Genomic DNA, 24,018 nt, shown 5'->3' with positions numbered 1-24,018 from the left:
TTGTTATAAAAGCGAGAAGTATTGTAAGTACATTCGAAAGAGAAAGCTTCACGCTAAACAGCTGTCGGTCGCTAGCGTTTGGCGCATGCGTACTTCTTCTGTAGCTGCGTCAGTCTCGTTATTTAATAGCCACACCTCGTATATATCGGGTGTCTCAGACCACATGTCCACCCTTTTTATCTCCGCAGAATAAAATTCAATTAAAAATATGTTCAGATCGAAGTTGTGAGGTTTAAAAAGATCTATTTATGATCATATCAGTTTGACCTTGCGTGGCTTTACCAAGATCAAATCAAGGTCACATCGATTTTTTTAAACGAAACATCCTACTTTTTATTCTAGAACCTAATAGTGAGCAAACGACTTTGCGAAAAGAACTTAACTCTATCCACGACGCTACTAGTATTCACGTATTCAATATAACTCGCGTACTTATAATTTTCACGCACGCTCTTGCGTTCTCACGGATAAGTCCGATTTGTTATGACGTCAGAACTTAAAAAAATCGTGGAAGCTTGTCGACCAATAGCATTAGTAAATTTCATCATTCTCCGACCGAACATGTAAAGTCATATTCACGTCATCTATTTTTAACGTCATCTATTTTTCGCACGCAGAATATTTTATCTATTTATTATGTTATATTATATTTTATTTTATATATTTTATTTTAAACTATTTTTATATTATATATTGGGAATACAAATTAGTTCGGTCCGTTTTTTTGTATTCAAAAATGCATTTATTTCAAAACAAAATGAATGAACAAATTAATTAAAGTATTGTCCATCGCTGCTACTTTTTCTCTGCTATCATCTCTCAGGCAATTTTCTCTCAGGCAATTCCATCTCGAAAAAATGACTCATCTTTGGAGGCGATCCAATTTTGGAGAAGTGAACCGGTGACTTGCCAAATCATGCTGCATCCTTCGGAATAACCAGTAATCAGAAGGAGCAATGTCCGGAGAATACAGCGGATGCGATAAAACATACCATTTGAGTGTTTCCAAATATTTTTTTACGACTTTTCCGACATGAAGCCAAGCGTTGTCATGAAGAAAAATAACTTTATCATGTCTTTGCTCGTATTCCAGCCGTTTTTCTCGCAATGCACGGCTCAAACGAATCAATTGTAGCCGATACCGATCACCCGTAATAGAATCGCCAGGTTTCAGCAGCTCATAGTAAACAACATCCTTTTGGTCCCACCAGATACAGAGTATAATCTTCGAACCATGAATATTTGGCTTTGGTGTTGATGTTAAGGTCGATGGCAACGATTGACCGGGCTTAGTGTAGTATTTTTTCTTCTTGGGGTAGAATATCCACTTCTCATCTCCAATCACAATCCGATGCAAAAAATCTTTTCTTTGTTGTCTTTGAATCAGCTGTTCGCAAGTGTAAAATCGCCTTTCAATGTCTCTCGGTTCCAGTTCATAAGGCACCCAATTTCCTTGTTTTTTAATTATTCCCATGCCTCTCAATCGTGCAGAAACGGCTTATTGAGTTACTCCCAATGATTCTACAAGCTCCTCTTGCGTTTGACTCTGATCTTCTTCGAATAATGCCTCTAATTCTTTGTCTTCGAATTTTTTTGGCTGTCCAGAGCGAGGCTTGTCTTCAACGCTGGAATCTCCATCCTTGAAACATCGAAACCATTCCCTACATGATTTATCAGTTGGAGCAGTGTCACCATAAACTTCGACAAGCATTCGATGGGCTTCAGCTGCATTTTTCTTCCAATTAAAGCAGAAAATTAGAACCTCCCGCAAATGCTGCTTGGTTAACACAAAATTCGACATTTCAAACATAGTAAAAATCAAGGTTTTTGTATGAAACTCAAAGCGATATTATTAGCAGATGCCTAACCTCTCTAAAAACGCCAAAATCAGCTGTCATTATGAACCATTCATAACAGCCGGAGTCATCTTTTGGATAACGGACCGAACTAATTTGTACTCTCAATTATTCGCACTGCGCGATGGTATGGATGCGCGCGATGGTGTCGCGCGTGATGACGCGCGCGTAATACGATACCGCTGAGATAGAAACGATTAATTGCAGACACAGATATTTTTATTTTAGACATTTATATTTCATGTAATGCATTATATACAATATTATTCACAGCATATACTATCAATTCGCATTCAATATATGAATTTTTATGGTAAATCTTAAGCAAAGTATCTATAGCATCGCTATCATTATTTATACAATTTAGATATAAATGAATCATAAAATATTTAAATTTATTGCTTATAATACAATATTAGCATATTGACAAATATATATCGAAATATATGTGCTCGAGACATTGTTCGAGTTCAAGCATAGAAATTATAGTCGACGATTTCATATATAAACACTTTTCACTTAAAAATAATTTCACATTGTCAACATCACGTGTTTTAACAAGTTCAATGATATCTAGTATTATCCAGTATTATTACTTTCGATGGCGTAGATGACTGCACCAATCGTTGGATGTTTACTCGTTTTTCGATGAATGCCATCCATGTAGCATGCGACAGGATGATGCTGTTGCCTCGGGTATCGCCAATTGCAATTTCTTATGAAGGATTGACCTCACGACGATTACAATCTTCAAAAATTTCTAAACCGTCGGTGCTAATAGTCTTGTTAAAATGGTAAAAACGCGCTGTAATGGAGAAGAACAAAAGAATAAGCAATATATAGAAAAAAAAATCTTTATAAACAAATATAATTGAAATACTTACTTGCTCGACTCATGTTGAACATATGAATCCATAGCGCTGGAGATCACTGCAAAACGAATTTGTCTGAGCGACTGATGCAATATTATTGCTCCTCTATTTAAATCTTTTCCCCTCTAACAATTTTTTTTGTAACAAAAGATTTTTAGAGACATTCGGCGGTGACATTAATGTAATGTAACCTCAAATTGCAATGTCAGCAAATTTGCAAATTTTATTAGGTGTTGGAATTAATTCGTAGCGTTTTTTTAATGAAAGAATGTTATTTATTTCACATGAGCATTAAAAAATACATTAATGAAAGTACTTCCCATCACTTTCTACTACTTTTGACCATCTTTCGGGCAGTGAATGAATACCGCGTCGGAAGAACTGTTCATCTTTAGATGAAATCCAGGAATCGAACCATTTTGTACAATCTTCGTAAGATGTGAACTTCTGCTCGCACAAGCTATGAGCTAATGATCGAAACAAGTGATAGTCGCTAGGTGCAATATCAGGAGAATACGGCGGGTGCGGTAGCACTTCCCATTTAAGTGTTTCCAGGTATGTTTTTACCGGTTTTGCAACGTGTGGGCGAGCATTGTCGTGCAGCAAGATGACTTTATCGTGTCTTTCGAAGTATTCCGACCGTTTTTGCTTCAATGCACGGCTCAAGCGCATCAGTTGCCGTCGGTAGAGATCTCCAGTAACGGTTTCATGCGGTTTTAGCAGTTCGTAGTATATGACACCCTTCTGATCCCACCAAATACAGAGCAGGAGCTTTGAGCCATGGATATTGGGTTTTGCCACTGATGTTGATGGTTCGCCGGGCTTAACCCATGACTTTCTGCGCTTTGGATTGTCATAATGGATCCACTTTTCGTCACCGGTAACAATCCGATGTAAAAAACCTTTTCTTTTCTGCCGTTGAAGCAGCAGTTCGCACGTGAGAAAACGTCTCTCAATATCCCTTGGTTTCAATTCATATGGGACCCAATGTCCTTCCTTCTGGATCATGCCCAAACTTTTAAGACGTTTTCCTATTGTTGAGAAGTCAACTTCCAATGACGTAGATAATTCTTTAAGTGTTTGACATGAGTTTTCATTGAGCAGTGCCTGCAAATCGTTATCTTCAAATTTTTTCGGCTGACCAGGTCGCTCCTTGTCATCCAAGTCGAAATCACCAGCTTTAAAACGTGCAAACCACTTCCTACACGTTTGCTCAGCCAGAGCATGTTCACTATACACATCCACTAAAATACGATGAGCTTCAGCTGCACTTTTGTTCATATTAAAGTAATGAAGCAAAACTCCCCGCAAAAACACTTTATCTGGCACAAATTTTGACATATTCAATGAATTATACAGTATTGTTATTTATGATTTCAAGAAAGGTTATGTACGGCAAATGACGTCCTATGATAGATGTTTACAATGTATACAGAACTATAGGTAACAACGAAATAGTGTACTGCTTGTGCCATCTCTTGTAAAACGCTACGAATTAATTCCAACACCTAATAATATAACCTTGTCAGCGTAATATAAGAAATTTTGTCAAAGACATTAACATGTTTTGGCGATGATATCATCAATGTAATTTGATACACTTGTAAAAATGCAACATTTGCAATTTCATCAAAGTATAGCTGCTTTGTTAGCGTAATTTAAGATTTTTTCAGGGCAAGAGATGTCTGATATTATTAATAAAAATAGCGCACATAATAATATAAAAGACAAGATTTAGTCAAATAACATCATTAGTCAATTCCACAGCGCAAGTGACAACATGGAGCACGATTTGGTTGAGCAAGCTACTCTGCTTAATATAAAAGAAGAGTACAGCGCGTGGGAACAGCAATGTGACGAATTTATAGAATCATTGGAGGAGCAGAGTCATATCAAACGCTCGCGATTATCAATCGGTAATAGACAATCACTGATTGCATGTATCGCGCAGCTCAAGAGTCTGAAGGAATCTGTGCGTGAAAGATTTGTGTATGTGAGCGCCGGATATGGACTCCGTTGGCGCGTCATTGAAACGACGTTCGAAAGCCGTATTCTGACAGGCGCGATGATAAACTCTAAACATATAGAGCCTCGCCGATTCCTCGAAAACGCGAGCGAAATTGTGCTCGAGCATGTGCATAGCGTAATGCAACGATATGAAACGATACTCTATAAAAATAAACACTGTTTTTTAATGACGAGTTCGTGGCCGGTGATAAACATGCAAACAAAAGTATCGCCATCCGGAACTATGAACTATATCAGTGCACTGATTTGCGCGAGTGGCGCGCGTCGTCGAACCTACCCTAGCATCGCTGGAAGAGTTTCAGGAACGCGATAGCAATGCGATGGGCATTGTCGCGAATACTGAATTTAACGGTGAATACTAACAAACACAATCCTATACGTGAGATATCATATCAAACTCCCGCGAGAAATTATAAAAAGAGCGATAATTAACGTGCGAACCGCGGATAATGTGTGTTTTGCATGTTCTGTTCTATACCCGGCTAAAAAAAAATGTGGAACGGGAACCCTCGTATCCGCATTATATGTCGGTTCTAAATCTCGCCGGCATCGAATTTCCAATGACGTTGAGTCAAATTAAAAAATTTGAAACTTTGAATGACATTCCATCAACGTCTACACCAATGAGAAGGGATTGTGCCAATACGACTCGCTGACCGAAAGAGGAGCGAGCACGTAAACTTTTTACGTAAAGGACAACGCGTGATATTTTGCGTTCATCAAGAATCTATCACTTGTCAGCTCACAACTTATAAAAAAAAAACATAAGAAATATTTCTTATGTTTTTTTTTTTATAAATTGTGACAAGCGATAGGTATATAATAATAATAATAATAATAATAATAATAATAATAATAATAATAATAATACTGCGCGATTTTTTCAGATGCTTCCACTACTTTAGCTCGAGCGCTAAATTGGAGCGAAGATTGTGGAAAATTAAATGACTGCGCGATCAGACTACCGAGCGAGATAAATGGCTGATTTTCGACAATCACTGTAAAAAGGAACGCATCTCGTTCGTCGTTTACGCTGACCTGAAGTGCATTGGAAAAGACGGATGGGAATCCTGAATCAGCTATGTACATGTATCATCATAGTGAGTTTAGTATCGGATACTATGTGCATTATTCTTACGACAGCTCACTGTCGTTTTCGTCATAATAAGGACTATATAGTGTGGTTCATGAAAGAACTCAGAAATTTGGCATACAGTGTACAATCTATAATTTCGACTAACGTACCCATGGCATTTCACATGAGACGATTGGCAAAAATATAACAACGCCACGCACTGCTACGTATGCGAGAAACCGTTTGCACCAGATGATACGCGGATACGCGAATACTGCCACTTAATCGGGCGATACAGAGGCCCCGCGCACTCAAATTGCAATCTAAATTATAGGGATTCGCACTGCATACCCGTAGTTGTCCATAATTTATCAGGCTACGATGCGCATTTCGTCATCAAGGAAATTTCCACCGCGTACAAAGGACGTGTTGATCTTTTATCGATAACAAAAGAAAAATATATCTCGTTTACTAAACATGTTGATAGTACCAAAATTGATAAAAAAAATTGTATAAAATTTATTTATAGATATATTCATTCAGATTTCTCGCTTCGGTTTATAGATTCATTCAGATTTCTCGCTTCTAGTTTGTACAAATTGGCATCTTTTCTCAGTAATGATATTGCAACACGAATTTTCCAATTTATCAGAAAAAAATTTTAATCTCTTGACACGAAAGAGAATCTTTCCGTACAAGTACGTTGACTGTGTCGAAAAGTTAGAGGAGTTTTGTTTACAGTCGCGAGTCATTTTATAGTTCATTGACAGACGACACAGTATCTGAGAACGCTTATGCGCACGCCGTCAACGTGTGGCAGCGATTCTCCATCCGAATACACTCGGTGAATATAGTGACTTATATCTGAAAACGGACATATTGTTGTTGGCCGACGTCTTTGAAAATTTCCCTAACAATTGTGTCGTTATGGGCCCGATCCCGCATATTATTACACCTTACTAGGCTTCACGTGGGACGCCAAAGCACACGGATGTAAGATTTGAACTGCAGACATTAACATGATCATGTTTATCGAGCGCAGTATACGCGGTAGTCTGAGTCAGTGTTCAAACAGATATACGCAAGCCAACAACAAATACATGCCATCGTATGATCTATCGAAACTGTCACCGTATTTGATGTACTATGACGTCAACAATCTGTATAGCTGGGCAATGTGTCAACCAATGCCTTACGCCGATTTTCGATGGGTCGACGACGTACAAAATTTTTACTTTACCACCACCTATTACCATCGCGTTAGATTCGGTAACAGACTATATTCTTGAGGCAGATGCGGAGTACTTGCAACATCTTCATAACGCGTACATTGACCTACCATTCTGTCCAACGCGCGAGAAACCAATTGGCAAACACAATGACAAGCTCCTCGCAACATTATTGATAAACAGCGTTATGTCATACATTATCGTAATCTACAGCAGTGTACTCGGTATCCGTATCACAAAGGTTCATCGTATACTGCAATTTGCGCGATCTCCATGACTACGCGATTATATAAAACTAAACACAAAATTTAGAACTATGGTCAAAAATGATTTTGAAAAAAATTTATACAAACTTATGAATAAAACGGTATTTAGCAAAACCAGAAGAACGTACGTGATCGCGTCGACGTAAAGTTATTACATAATACAATGGGAAGGCAGACACGGTGCTGAGGCAATGATCGCGAAATCAAATTTCCACAGCCGTAGCGTCTTTTCAGAGAATCTGGTCGCGATAGAACTGCGTAAACTCGAAGTGAAGTCTGACAAATCAATATACGTGGGTATGTGCATCCTCGACATATCCAAAATGTGTTTGTACGAATTTCACCACGAGTACATGGCACCGCTGTTTTGCGAAATATGCAAAATTATGTATATCGATACTGATAGCCTCATATACCATATAGAATGTGACGATGACTACGATATCATGAAATGAGATATAAGTAGATTTGACATGAAAGATCGCACGGCACTCTGCTTGCAAATAAAAAAGTTTCTGGCCTTATGAAAGACGAGGACAACATCATGACCGAATTCGTTGGGCTTAGAGCGAAAATGTATGCTTTATGTGTAGAAGAAAAGAAGGATACGAAGACAAAGAGCGAGAATGTTGTAGCGAGATCTATAACGTTCGAGGATTACACGCAGTGCTTGAATGACATAATCAAAATGACGCACAGATAGTCATGCATAAGATCCAAATTGCACGAGGGGTACACGATCAGAAACAAAAATCGTTCTAAATCCGCATGACGATAAGCGGTATATCATGCCGAGTTCTACCGACACGCTACCATGGGGGCATTACCGATATAAATAAAACTCATTTGTACTGTATAGTATGTTTAATATGTATATAATATATAAAATATGTATAATATGTATGCTCTGCATAACATGTATAATATGTATAATATAGTATGTATAGTATGTAAATATAATATGTATATAATATGTATATATTTTAAAAATAAATATAAGTTTTACAACACATTTTTTTATGTATCCACGAATTGTACGAATTATCAATATACGCTGAAATATACTCTATACGTTTATATTGATGGCTTTCTTATCGTTCAGAACCGCTTTCAGATATTTCTGTCCCAACGGACCATAGTTTGCATGCAGTTCTTCTTGTCTCATGTTTGAAGCAGGTGTCGAATAGATGTTACGAGCGGTTTGTCGGAAATGTCAAAAATTTCTTTGACGATGGGAGCGTGGTCATATGATAAATCGCGTGGTTGTATTATTTCAGACACTTCGTTCAAAGTGGATGGTACGGTTATCGGTTGACTCTACATTGATTTCATAGGCGTGGAAACCTGTATATGATTGTCATACAAAGCACTCGGTCGTTTTCTTTTGGATTTTGGTTCCTCGTCTTCTCCCGAAAAGAATGTTTCAGTCATAATAGGAGGCCTTGAAGGATTTAACAGTGTTTTCAATAATCTGTTTCAGCAAGTCGATAATAGGTTTGAAATGCCTCTTCAATGCGATATCCTCCTCCATTTTACCAGTCTTCAAAGCGCGATATTTTTTGTGAATCGAATCGCTTGCTTTTGCAATCTCCTTAACTATCTTTTCATGATCTTCGCTGTTGTCCATGTCAACATATCGAGATCAATTAATCACATCACATGAATTGCAAAGTCATTAAATCCTTTTTTGTATTGTCCATTGGAAAGCGCACTGTTTTTGTCAATCACTAGAAATCCATACTTTTGCTGCTAATATTTATACGACATAATTATACGACATAAATCGCAGAAATCCTCATAGAACATATCGATATTCACGTGATCGTTGTACACGCGTTTCAGATTGGTACCATCCTGTTTGAACAGGATCAACAGATTTGCATTGTCATGTATAAGATGCTTCGATATCTTTGCATACGTCTGACAGAGATAGAAGCAGTCGACGTCCGTGTGTCATCCCATTGCAAAGTACTCTCTTATCGCGTCCTGCCACGTCAAAGATAAAGATGGAATTCGGAAGCGTCCCGCTCGGTAGAATGATGTCGCTGTTATTGAAGAATGTAAAATAATTGATTTCCTCGATAGGTGCTAACAAATTCGCCAGGTATCGATATTTCGGTTGTTGCAGCGATTTTGAGTATACGTATACGTTCTTGAATCGTACGCCTATGTGAACTTTCCAATAGGCTTATCAACACGTTTGTCTTGCCGCAATTTGACAATTCGCAGATGACAGCACGTATAGATGTAGGTAGCAGTCGTCATGCTTTCGCGTCTTTTTATCGGTTTGCGCTTTGCCATTAAGATGCGTCACTTTGATCGCTCGCGACTAGCGCACGAACTACATATTTTCTCTTTCCACAAAATACTAAAAACGATATTGCGAGCGGACCTATTTACAGAGCTGCGTAGAGCGAAATCGATACAGTAATCAAAATGTTTCTCATCGTGTCATATGATCTGCACAGTTTAACCTTAAAAGAACTGGAATACATTCCGAAAATTGTACTGCTGCGGGAGTGTGAAAATTGCATAGATCTGTTGTGGGACAGATTACCTGAACATATACGAACAGATTCGGAGGTATGACGATTCATCGGTGCCTGAAGCATTACAATTTACCGAGTATATCGACGGTCCAGCATCTTTGATAAAGAATTGCAGCGAATGTCGAAAGATTTGTTAAACTGTGCGATAAACGCGCTTCCTTTCGAACTACATATTCCAGGATATCAGTTTTGCGGTTCGGTAACGCGATTGGAGAAGTGATTGGTTAGAAGTGATCAAGGAATTAATTCATTAGATGTTGCGTGTCGTGAGCACGACATAGCGTATTCGCATGGCAACGATCTCGCTGAACGACACGCAGCAGACAATATACTCATCGAGAAGGCGCGGAAATGCATTACCGTGATTCGACTCTCAGAGAAAGAGTCGCAGTCACAGCAATTTGGTCAGCTATGAAGACCGAAACAAAGATTAGTATGGGTTTGAAAATAAGGAAGAAGAAGAAGAAGAGCAAGCGGACACTTCTACTTACTCTTCCGCGATAACGAAACGCGACGGCGTCTTGCCACTTCTATCGCTGTTCGGCATTTTCGGGTCATTGATCAGTGGCGCGGCGTTTATCTCGCTCCCTACAAGTGCGGACAAGGCATAGAAAAACGCATAGAATCACGCATAGAATCACGCATAGAAAAAAAAAATATATATATATATATATATATATATATATATATAGAGAGAGAGAGAGAGAAAGAGAGAGAGAGAGAGAGCAGATAGAGTTAAAAATGGATTGATAATGGTCTGATAGCTGTTTATAGCTGTTAAATATCAGTCTGATAGCTGCTAAATATTAGTTCGATAACTTTTCAATATACGAGTATACATAACTATTCAAGATATAGATATATTTAATTACGCTTCAATGCGAAGTGCTGCTAGCGACAAGCATGCTGAGGTGGAATCTTTCGAGCGCGATGTCTTCTCGTATACTTTCGGCTGAGGCATACGCTTTTATTCGAAGTACTGTACTTTTTGCCACTGATATATTGATTATGGCAATCTAATAACTGATGATCTAATTGGAACTGATAAATGCTGAAGTTTATTCGTGGAATCGTTCGAACGCGTGATAACTTTTGCCCGGGGCGTCATACTTTTGCCTGCTGATATAACGCATTGATCTGATTATAACTTATAAAAATGCTGAAGTTTATTCATGAGATCACTAGATCGCGTGATATATTTTCCGGCTGAGATGTAAATTTTGATCAAGGTATTGTTCTTTTTCTCATAATGGTATCATGTTCCAACGAACATCTTTACTATATCTTTACTATATAAAATCTTGCAATTATAACTGATTAAAAAATGCTGAAGTTTATTCTTGAGATCGTTCGATCGTGTGATATACTTTTCGGCTGAGGTAAAAATTTTGATCAAGGCATTGTTGCTTTCTCGGAAATTCATGGTATCATGTTCCACGAACATCTTTACTATATAAAATCTCACACAGCCCCGCAGTCAATCAGTCTGTTAGTCTGTTAATCTGTCATTCAGTCTGTGCGAGTGTTAATCACTGTGTGAAAAGAGAGGTCAACATTCATAATTTAATTGGTACAGCCAATTTCATCGGCATGCAGGCGCGTTTCTTAGTGGAAAAGAACGATTAGTTGATCGATCGCTTACATTACAATTACATTGTTATACCGTTCGATCGTGTTACCGTTACGCGCTTTTACTATGCATTCGAATCTGCGATAGAATAAAAAATCCTTTATTTAATTACGAAAAGGGTTCGTATTAGGAATAATTAGGAAGCTGTAAAGGGAAAAATACGGTAAGTATAAATAGTAAGTATCGCATAAATAAATGTCTAAAAATATCTGTATCTGCAATTAATCGTTCCTATCTCAGCAGTATCGTATTACTCACGCGTCATGACGCGCGACACTATCACGCGCGACCATATCATACATTCGCGCAGTGCGAATAATTATATAAGATAAAATAAAATAAAATATATAAATTAAAATATATTATAGTATAACATAATAAATAAATAAAATATTCCGCGTACGAGAAGAGGATGACGATACATAAGAGGAAAAATAATAAGTATTAATGGTAAGTATACATGGTAAGTATAGCACGCGGTGATGGAGGGGACCGGCGGACCACGCCTGGAGGCGACGGTCATTGCCCCACGCCACGTATTTCGCGACGCGGATGCAAGTTTTCGCTACGTAATTTCTGGCTACATAATTTACCGCACCCGGGACATCCTCGTCCTCCACACCGCCATCCCCCTCCTGTAGTGACATCACCCACTGTGATGTCATTTACTTCTCTCCCCCCCCCTTCTCCTGTGACATAATCCCCCTTGCCTAGTTTCGTAATCCCCATCATCTAGTGATCACTCTCTACCCTCCCCGTGAACTTTCCTGCGCCGTGAGTAACCCCCTGCCCCTCCCCCCCTCAGAAACCTGAATTAGAACTGGCCTACTCTTACTACTATTAGAGAAATGTAGTAAAAGAGTGAAGTTAGACAATAATTACGTGCGATGAGCACGTAATTAAAACTTTTATTAACTCATACAAATCAAACAATTATTCAGTCGAATTCTAAGAGCCGAATTCTAAGAGCGTTTCTTACAATTTAATATACCGAAAACTTGTTAGACTTAATTGTATGTCAATAGGCATTACAATACTTGTAGTACGCAATTATTGTCCAATTTCTCATTTTTACAAAAATTTCTCTAAAAATTTTATATACGAGTAGGTACAGTAGGATTCTATTATAACTCAGATCCTCACACCGATCTAAACTCAAATAATGTAAGATTCTAAAAGACGAACAGACTTAAATATTAAACTTCTACATTTAATGTTTATCTTAATTCAACATCGAGGTCGTAATCAATATGATCTTTCTAAAAATCTTACGTTCTTATCTTTTTTCACAGATCGGATAAAGGTCGAGCGATCCGTGCATAATTGTAAACAAATTTATGGAAAAATCCTATTAAATCAAGGAAACTGCCAACCTGCAGTTTAGATGTTGGCTCTGGAAAGTGAGTAATAGCTTTCTTAGCTTTGACTGGCCGTACATGACCATTTTCTATTTCATGTCTTAAAAACTCAATCTTCCTAAGAAAGCTGCTTTTACGCTAGTTAATATTTAATTCATTCCTCTGTTGTTTTAAGAGTCTTCATTAATTTTTCATAGGCATCTTCGTAATTCCTTCCTGGTATGACGATATTATCCATATCAATTATTACTATTTTTTGACGTATTAGATTCTGAAAAACTTCATTAACAAATCTCATAAAACTGGCTGGACTGTTACATAATCCAAAAGAAGTCATCATAAATTTATACAGACCTTTAGGAGTTAGTTATAAACGCTGTGAATTTTCAAGATTCTTCCGCAACCGGCATGTAAAAAAATCCGTTTGTTAAATCGATCAACGAAAATACTCGTGCATCTTTTAAACTATCAATTTTCTCTTTAATGATGGATACTGGAACTCTGTCTTTGATTACCTTACGATTTAATAACCAGTAATCTATGCACATCTTGTAGAAAACATTCTTGGGTACTATTACTACCAGGCTTAATCACTTTGACTTGGCCTTATAATACCTTGATCCAATCTTTTATTTGCTCGTCAAGAATCTGTTTCTCTTTCTGTACTAATCTTTGGGGTTGGAGATTTATCGGTTCGTCATCGCTTAAGATGATCTTCGTCTGAATGGATGTTTGCACTTTTTCCTTAAGCGTATATTCTTCTATTAGCTTGCTGATTTTAAATTTGTATGACTCTAGAACTTCGTCTGGCTTGGTATTTATTAGTATTATTCCATGAACTTCGTTGTTGATCATTGAAGTGTCCTCATTTGTTTTGTTCTCCATCTATTTTTTGGCGACCCTGGTTTTGTTTTTTCTGCGCTGATTCCATTGATAGTACAGACATCATTTTCAGTATCATTCATATATTTCGGCTGGTGCCTTTATGCGAGATTCTTTTTATTGTAATCTTATTCTTCTATATTAGAACTTCAGCTTCTTTCAATAATGTCCTTTCTATAATTAGTTCTCGTCATCGAAGCCTTAGGGACTACAAATATTTTGTCTTTAATACATCTGTGTCGATGGTTAGACATTCATAGCATTTGCCAATAGGCTTCGTTATTGTATTCCCAAAACCTGTAAACACTCTTGTAGTTTTCTATAATTTAGAAACTCCTATCCATTTATTGACATCTTCGCGCATAAGATTCATATCACTGCCTGTCCAAAAATGCCTCGATATTATTTCCATTTATTGTCACTAGAATAGTTTTGATATCAATTATTCTGACTACGTTGATATCCTTAGTTTTGTTTTTACAGTTTTCGTGCACTTTGGCGAAATATGTTCAAATTCATTGCATCTGAAATATTTGGCCTTTTTTTTGTGTGTGCAATTTTTCACATTGTGAAAAATCCGTGGCACCGCATCTGAAACAATGCACTCACTTTCTGTTCTTTTCCGTTTCATTCTTAGTTATTTCTTTCTTTCTGAAGCTCTTGATTTTGCCTGTTTTTTCCTTCGTTTTATCATACACCTCAAATTTCTTTTTTAAGTTATGCAGTGTCGATACGATGTATAAGATTATTTTATTTGCTTCTTCATTTTGTACATCATCTATTATATGTTGGATTAATGCGCCTGTTTCAATATATCCTTGCTATTTCTTGCATCGCATAAATACACTGACCTTATGTACTAATGTGCTATTTAAATCCATCTTGAACTCGCGTAATAACTTTCGTTTCAGTGTACTCCATGATAGAATACCACGTTCGTAAGTAATGAATTTCTTAGCTAAACCTTTTAAAAGTCTCTTACCATAAATAAGCTTTTGCAATTCGTTCCTTCGAATAAAAAACTTAGATCCTTGAAGTTAACCACTCAACCACTTTTCAATGGATAGCTTATCATCACCTGTGAAATAAGTGATATTATTCTTTACATCCTTTATAGTGAATAGATTAGTTGACATGGTTAGTTCTCGCATGCTTCTTCTTCATGTCCTTCGATGTATATCTCATGTCTCTTCATCACTTTGACTGTCGCTTTCTTCCTCTTCCGTTTTATCTTTTGTCTCTTCTCCGTCAGTGTTCTCATCTGTCGTTTCATTCTCTTTTACTTCTTGGATGTGTTCTTTTAGTGGTTCCTTCAATTCTTGTTTCTTTCCATTTCTTGCCAAATTTAATTGTTTAAGTTCGATTTTTAATTCTTTTGCTGTCATTTTATCAATGGCTTCATTAGTCAACTGCTTCTTGCTATTTTTTTTACTATCGTCTTTTTTGTCTTTCTACTTATCCAATTTCTTCTTAACTTCTTTACTAATCTCTGCTTTGTTTGTTCCCTTGCTTGTATTGAGCATGATCGTTTGGCAATACATCGTCTCCTATATTGCTATTTTCCGTGTCACTTCCGTTCATCGATATTCGATATCTTTACGACTTTCCTGTTCTTCTTTATAGATTAACATAACTCAGTCTCGTTCTGTGGTACAACGTGCAGACAGCGTATCTCAACTATACAACTATCATTCCAACTTTTTACCTCAGGACATGGTTCCGTCAACCTAATCTCGTCAACACAACTTTACTTACAACATGGCATGTAACTTATGTACGTATAATTTACGGATACAACGGCCGACGCAATCTTTTTCAAGCTTTTCCCTTATTCATTGAGCTTCCCGACTGAGTCCCCAAAAAGTAGTAATAGGAGTCAAGGCGAACAAGAAAAACTCGAGCGTCGGATAACTGCGATACTCTGTATTTCTCAAGAAGTAGTAATAATAAATAAGTAATGCTAGTCTCATCAAAAATTTCCTCTCTTTCTCTTGCGCCACCTGTCTGACGCGTTTCCTACAGCTGCGTCCTATGGGAAAAACTAGTGCGTTCTTTCACCACTTCCTCCCCCTCCTATACACATACACATACAGGATATTCAAAAGGAATGGGACTTCCTATGATCTCCAAAAATATGCACTTTCAAAGAAAATGACTTAAGTAACAGTTGTAGAGGTCATAAAGGATTATCCTTTGATGACCTTGAATTTAATCTTAAATAATTGGTTGAAAGTCACATAAGGATCACTTCTAATTTCTTAAATAGAACCCCCATTTTTCATTAAATATTCTTCTAGCTAACCCTGAGAGCTTTTCAAAACACTATAATAAAACATTTTTTGAAGTACATTTCTAATTATAAGGCTTAAAAATTACAGTATCGCCGGCATTAGCATTACGCAAGGTGTCTGATCAACGGTACCTAATTTTTATTTTTGCACTAAAAATTCGTTTTTATGTAAAAATGGAAATAAGAGAAACAATCTTCAATGTGACTTTGATCTCGACAAATATTATTCAGATTATGATTCTGAACGTTCAAAATGTTTTAACCGTCATACTATAATCTTTAAACCTTACTTGAAATGTACTTCATGAAAAAATATTTTATTATTTGAAAAACTCCAGAGTAGTTACAAGAATAGTCAATGAAAAATGTGGGTTCTATTTAAGAAATTTAAAATGACCTTTATGTGACCTTCAAACAATTATTTAAGTTCAAGGTCACCAAAAATCCTTCATGACCCTTACAACTTTTATTCGGGGCATTTTCCCTGAAAATGTGTACTCTTGGAGATCATAAGGCGGTCTCAATTTTTTCGAATATTATATATATATATATATATATACATTCTGTATATTCTGTATATTATATTATATAACATTCTGTATATTATTATATACATATTTATATATATAATGTTAAAAGGTTCGTAACGCGCGCTTGTTATATTCTAGTTATTGTTAAAGAACAATAAATATTCGAATGTTATATCATTTATATTAAGTGTAGCATTAAAATCGGTAATAATACACAAATTTACATTTAGATAATTTAGGATTAAAGGTAATTATGCACATAATCTTTTTCGAATTTCGATTTTCCGATATTTTTCGGCTGTAATGTGATAACAATGTTTGTTATGCCTTAAATAGTGATAATAAACCGGGAGAGATTAGTATATATATATATATATATATATATATATATATATGTATATACTTAGTATATATATATATATATATATATATATATATTATCTATTTATTTTTTAATCATTTATCTCTAATATAGCTCCTATAGTGATTTATTATATAGTGAAATATCTTCGACTTTCTATGCTCTACCCCACCTTTTCCTTGCCTAGAGTCTTTTGGTTTTTCACGCGAAGCGAGATTTATCTCATCTATTCCCTAGACAGAGGGTAGATCTCGCTTCGCGTGGAAAGTCGTAAACCAGAAAGGGTATGGTTCTTGACATTGTATGTACAGAAATAGAATGTTATTTTTTGAGTTTTTTGTTAATAATCTTTTAATGATATTTAAATCTTTCTCAAGGTCACTCAGGTCATGTCTGATAACATATGTCAAGATTAAGGTCATTGAGGGAAGCTTCACTTATTTCATTTTTACTATAAATAGTTTTAAAAAATGGATAGGTTACACATTTTTTTATCTACCCCAGTTGATTATCACTGTCTAAGTCAGACTTTTATCAAAATTATAGCCCAAAAATGTCAAAATTCGAAGAAAGCCCCGTTTTGCATAATTATTAAGTTATTAATTCATGTATAATATGTAACTTGTTTATGTTACCTGTTAAGCTCGTTCTTGATGTCTTTTATCTTCTTCCCTCTTTCGGAGATTTCTTTTTCCAATTTTTCTATCTCGGCGATTGCATTATCGAAATCTGTTTGTAGATTCATTTTTTTTAGCATCAACTTGCTTATTTCCTTTCGCAGTTTCTCATCCATTATTTTTTGGTCTTTTATCAAACTTTCTAATCTTGTTATGTTATTCGCGCTTGCCTCAACAGATGCGTTCGCAACCTACATTTTTTATTATTTTTTATAATTATGTTATGGTAAACGTACATGTATATAAAGGGTGTTCCACAATTCGTGATCAAAATTTTAATATATTCCTGACTTAAAAATAAGACAAAAATTCTCATACCAAAATGTACAAACTATAATAGTTTTCAAATTAATTCATTTATACATATTTATTATTTTTAATACAATATGTTGTAATATTTTTACGTTATATACAGTAAGTTACGTAAGAGCGTGGTCGATCAACGTGATGCTGCACCATTTCATGTTATTAGCCTTGAGATAGGTTCGAATAGTTTCGTACGATATATCTAACCTTTCTGCTTCAATTTTGCTTGTCCTTGATGTATTAAGGATTCCGCGAAAACAGATTCACTATTTTTTTATCGTCTTTTTTGTCCACTTTGCATATCGAGCCACGTTCCGGTAAATCATCGACATTTTTTGCCACATTATATCGCTGCACCCATTACTGTACGAATGATTTTGACTTTTTCATATATTTAGTAGCCGCTAATTGTGACATTTTTGGGTGAGTGCAGAGGAACACAGCTTCATAGCATGATGCGTATTTGGTATTCATGGCGCTTAATGTGATTCTCTTAAGAAAGTTGACAACTGAAAATGACAACTGAATCTTTCTTGATAGTGCATCAAGGACAAAGGTGCCCTCTATGGATTCATGATAGATTTAGGGCGATATCTTTTATTAGCTTTGAGTAAGGCCGATCTTACTTAACTTACTGTATGTAATTATTTTCTATATGTTTAAACATGATTAGTAAAGTGTTCCAACATCATTGTGTACATTATTATACAATATAAATTATTTTTATGCATGATTAATGATATATTTCAACATTATTATATACGTTTAAAATAATTTAACTTTTTGCGCGGACTTAGCCCCTATTTAAAAAGTTAAATAAAATCAGATAGGAAAAAACTCTATCTGATCGAATCATGTTTTTGATTCGTGAATTTCGGATTACTTATTTGAAATATTTGATAGATTTTCTACATTTCTCTATCATTTTTGTCGCACGGTTCAGATATCGTTTTGAATCAATTTCTGGTTATGTTTTATCATAATTACTAGTATTGTATATTAAATTTCATATTATTTTAAAAAAAGTTTTTCATAATTATTAAAATACAATTCTTATTTTTTATTATTTTTTTGTAGAATTAATTTATATTTTCACGTGCAGTTCATTAATTATATGTATCAGAAATTTACAATTTTTGAAAACGCATCGGAATCGACGGGATTCAACCTACGACCTACGGGGTGATAGTTTAACACTCTAACGCTAAGCTATAATCGCACGCTTGTCTGAATATTTTAGCATGTGATAATTATAGAGACATTTCTGGATTAAATTACATAGGTTCTTATAAATATTGTATCATATTTATCATGTACTTTAAGAATCCTTTTTGATCTTCAATTTTAGATTACTTGCTTGATATAAATTTTCTATATTTCTCTATCATTTTTATTATATATCTTCATTATTTTAAATAATTTCCATCTGGTTACATTTTACGAAAATTAATAATTAATAATATCCTATCGTGTTTTTGAATCATAAATTTCAGATTACTTTTTTAAAATTTGATAGATTTTCTATATTTCTGTATCATTTTTGTCATCTCAGATATCGTTTTCACTAAATTTCTATCAAGATTAATAACATTCTTCCGTATTTTTAATTCGTAAATTCTAGAATCTAAAATTTAATTGTAATTGAAATTTACGATTAAAGACATAAAAGAATATTACTAATTTTGACAAAATACGACTAAAATAATTGATTAAAACCGACATTTAAGTTGTATGACAAAAATACGGAAATAAAAGAAATATGTCGCATACTTTAAACAAGTAATCTGATATTTAAAATTTAAAAATACAATAGCATATTATTAAATATAGAAGTTTAAAAATAAAATTGAGCTCTCAAGATTAACAATAAAAAATATATGAATAGACAAGCAATTGAGAGTAAAAATTGGAAGAAATAGACTAAATTTTTTGGATGTCACAATCATTAATGACAATAGTACATTAGAATTTAACGTGTTTCATAAACTAACTTTTTCGGGGAGGTATCTTAATTTCTTATCCTTCCATTCATTCACAAAAGAGAGGTGTTCTAATGAGCGTTGTAGATAAAACGATATTATTATCCGAAGTATTATGAAGATAATCTCAGATTTATTGTTAACACCTTTTTCGAAAATAATTATCCCGTAAAGTTTATTTTCGACACAATAAATTCGCAATTGAGATCTTTACTGAAACGTCAGACACTGAGGCAGGTTGATCTCGACACTAACAATGAAGAGATAACTACGTGATTCACAATTCCATTCCTGCCACATCTTTATGGTAAATTTAAAAACATCACTAAAAATTTAAAGGTTAAATTGGCATGGTTTAGTATGAATATAAACTTGATGGGATCATTAAATCTCAAAAGAATGTACTTCCACATAGTTGTAATAAGAATATAGTAAGATTTGCTTAGGGACTATAATGCCTCGTATGTAGAACAGATTGGATGAAAACTTAAAACTAGGATTGCTGAACACCGTAATAATATTAATAGGAAAACCGGCAACCAATCACAGAACATAGGTTGGAGTACGAAGGCTGGAGCTTTAATTACTGCGTCTCAATTTTTGTTCTCAATTGTCTGTCTGTTCATATATTTTTTATAGTATATTATTAATTTCAATAAAACATGACCAGAAATAGATTTAAAACGATATCTAAGCAATATAACGAAAACGATAATTATAGAAAATTTATCAAATATAGCGGGTAAGTAATCTGAAATTTATGATTAAAAATGATATTTAAGCTATGTAACAAAAATGATATAATGTTTCTAAGAAACTATATAATTTAATCCAGAAATGTCTCTATATGTTAGAATAAGATAGATGTTATGAAAAAAATATACCGTTTATATAATAAGATGCGATAATTTTATCGTATCTTACTGTTACCAACATAATGTGATATTTAGGTTATTAAATAATTAATTATTCAATTACCTAAATGAACAATTAATTATATAATAATGGTATATTTTTCTATCTGGAGACATTGATAGTGTCTCGGCGCTAAGGCGCGAGGCTACTTTACGCAAAACTGTGAGTTACGGGAGATTGAGATTATTAGATCTCAATAACAGCTGAACCGATCAAGTTCTACATATGCTCAATCGATATCCACTCAAATTGTGTAATAAAAGGGCTTTTATTTTTTTCCTATGTGCCCTACGAGTGGAGATATTCGCAAAGTCCTGATGTGAAACTTTTCACATACAGTTTAAGATACGTCATCGTTGTTATCGTCGTTATTATCGCCTTCGTCGAAGCCAAATGTACTATTGCACTTTCGTCACGAGAGTGTGTTAGTCGTTCAGTCAGAATGGATGTTTTGACACAAAAGTGCAGTAGCGTATGATTGATGCAATGCAATGCAATAAGCGCCGGCGGTGCACGGTGCATACTAAACGAAATTATAAACTGGTATTTGTTAATTTTCATTAATAACTCAGCTAGGAAATGATAGTAAAAAATCATTAATTTATATTTGTTTCTAATTAATATTTAACAAAATAAAATCGAATGGAAATTACACATTGATAATTGTTAACTAAGCTAGGAAATGATAACAAAAAAGTGATTGATTTGTCTTCGATCTCTATTTGTTTATAAATTAATACATAACAAAAAGAGATTGAATAAAAATGAAATTATACACTGATATTTGTTAACTAAGCTAGGAAATAATAATGACAAAACAATTTATTTGATAACGATCTCCATTTGTTTATAATTTAATATTTAAAAGGAGATCTGATGGAAACGGAATTACACGCTGATAATTGTTAACTAAGTTAAGAATGATGATGAAAAAATAATTTATTCATTATTGATGTCTATTTGTTTATAATTAATTAATATTTAACAAAAGAAGCGGGAACAAAATTGTACCCTGTTTATTAACTAAGGGCCCACAATAAACTTAAGGCAGCAAGACGTAAGCAGTAAGGCTTCAAGATTGATTCTAATTAAAGCTATTTGAATTACGAATGAATGTAGTACTTCAAATTCAGATTATCCAAATATTCGAACTTTCTAAGATATCTAAGATATCGAATCTAAGATCCAAATAATAAAAGTCGAACCCAGATTCGGTTCTCAGATTCGGTTCCGAATTCGCAGCAAACTTATAGCAAATTCAGTTGGATGCATTAGTGCGAACTGAATGTATATAATATTTAAGTCATTATATTAAAGTCATATTATACACTTATTTAATTTGAGTGTAAAAATGAAATACAAATATTTCTCTTATTAGCCTTGTATATCTTTGTTATTACTATTTTAACCCGACGTCATTGTAGTGCTAAAATGTTACACGAACGTTAAGATGAATCATGATAATCCGAATATTTTTTTAGTCTATTCTCGCAATGTCAACAATGGTTTTAGAAAGTCTTAGCTCCGGCTACAGGACGGTTAGTTAAAATATCTACAAAGTATGTAAGAAAATACAGATGTTTAAAAATGTCTCGAGTCATTGTGACTCAGCCACAATAACGCCGAGAAGGCGTTATTGAAAATTCCTTTTAAATATTTATATTTATAATATTAAAAATCTCGTAGGACGTATACGTGAAAAACAAATGCTTTAAACGATCTAATTGGGTCTTAAGCTTGTATAATTCTGTATAAATCTATATTTATATTTTTTTAATTAATTTTTTTTCGATTATATATGTATAGGGATTCCTGACAAAATACCGTTTTCTCGTTTCCAATAAAAGGCTTAACTTTAGGAATGCAGATACAAAGCTTTATTTTTTGAGTGTAAAAGATTTTACAAAACAGCTCCAAAATGTCGTAACATATTGAATCAATAACTCCATCATCAAAGTACACTTTCGCACCTAGTTTCATAACATACATTGTTTTAAACCGCGGATAGTTTATAATATTTTCTACAACTCCTATAATTCGACTATTCTGATAATTAATCGATCCGATTAATCTTAGCGCTACCGGTTCCATGGTCGTATATTAGGCGCTTTCCATGTTCCATGATAAGTATTCTAAATCTGGAAACCTTTTATATCGCTGATATAACGATCATTCCGTAGAATCCTGTCAATTTGATAAGGAATTTAGGGATTAGTTTTGTTGAGACATTTGGCGCGTTTACAGAATTCCGTATCATTACGCGATCGCCTATCTTAATGCGATTTTCTATTTACGAGCATTTAATTCATACGCATCTTGCGCTTGCTTGAGATGTTCACTTGCAACGTTGCACACTTCGGTTAAATTCCAAGAAGGATTTATTATTTCTTTGAATTCTAGCGTCTCTCTCATCTACAACACTTCCTCCAAAAAGTAACATACTAGAATTCTCACTTGTAGTTCTACTAACTTATTACAAACAAACTCTACGTCGGAATGGACTTTATACTAATGTGTTTTCCGTTCGTCAGCCAATTCGACTATCATTGGTGTAATCATGCGGTTCATCCATTCTACTTACTCATTTGCTTATGGTGAGGCACTACTTTTTTGACATGATATATATTATACTTATCCAGAAATTCAGCAAATAATTGCGAAGTAAAACAGCTTAAGAATCTGAAAAGATTCTCAATGGTTTGCTGTAAGTTGTGAAATGTTTTTGTAAATCTATAACTTAATTTGACCTGGTTGTCTTAGTAGCGTATAACTTTAAAAATTTAAAACCATCCACTAACAATTAACAATATATAATATAATATAATTAATTAATATAAACAATATATATATTTGCATTTCGTGGAATGACTTTTAGATATTGGACCTAAAATCAAGATCAATATGCAAATCACTAAATGGTTTATCCCCTTTGGGAATACTATGAACCAATCTTTCTACCTTGCCTGACGAAACGGAAAAAGCAATACATTTTAGACAAGTTTTAATGTCCTCAATTTTCTCTTTCATTTGCGGAAACCAATAACTGCGTCGAATATTTTCTAATACTTTAATTAGTTCGACATAGTCTAACTCGTCATGATATTCATGCATTATTTTATTTTCTATAAAAAAAGGAACCTAAAATTGAACGTGGTCTTTCACTTTTCTGTAAACTATTCCGTCACGCATTTCGAATAAACAATCATTCTTTTTCT

The 24,018-nt window shown here is 34.5% G+C and overlaps 1 protein-coding gene across 2 annotated transcripts in view; it reads right to left on the bottom strand.

The window, feature by feature from the left end:
• LOC105148625 (cilia- and flagella-associated protein 58) overlaps positions 1 to 24,018 on the bottom strand; it is a 550,890-nt gene that overhangs the window by 219,536 nt on the left and 307,336 nt on the right. For both annotated transcript variants that reach the window (XM_087406699.1, XM_087406698.1), the window contains one exon: positions 17,562 to 17,794. In XM_087406699.1, the coding sequence (XP_087262825.1) occupies positions 17,562 to 17,794 (233 nt within the window). The remainder of the gene's footprint in view (positions 1 to 17,561; positions 17,795 to 24,018) is intronic.

Source organism: Acromyrmex echinatior, chromosome 5, assembly GCF_024713525.1.
Source record: "Acromyrmex echinatior isolate Ae372 chromosome 5, ASM2471352v2, whole genome shotgun sequence".
Classification (NCBI taxonomy): Eukaryota; Metazoa; Arthropoda; class Insecta; order Hymenoptera; family Formicidae; genus Acromyrmex; species Acromyrmex echinatior.
Note: the sequence above shows the minus strand (reverse complement) of the source record. Positions and strands in the feature narration are given on the sequence as shown.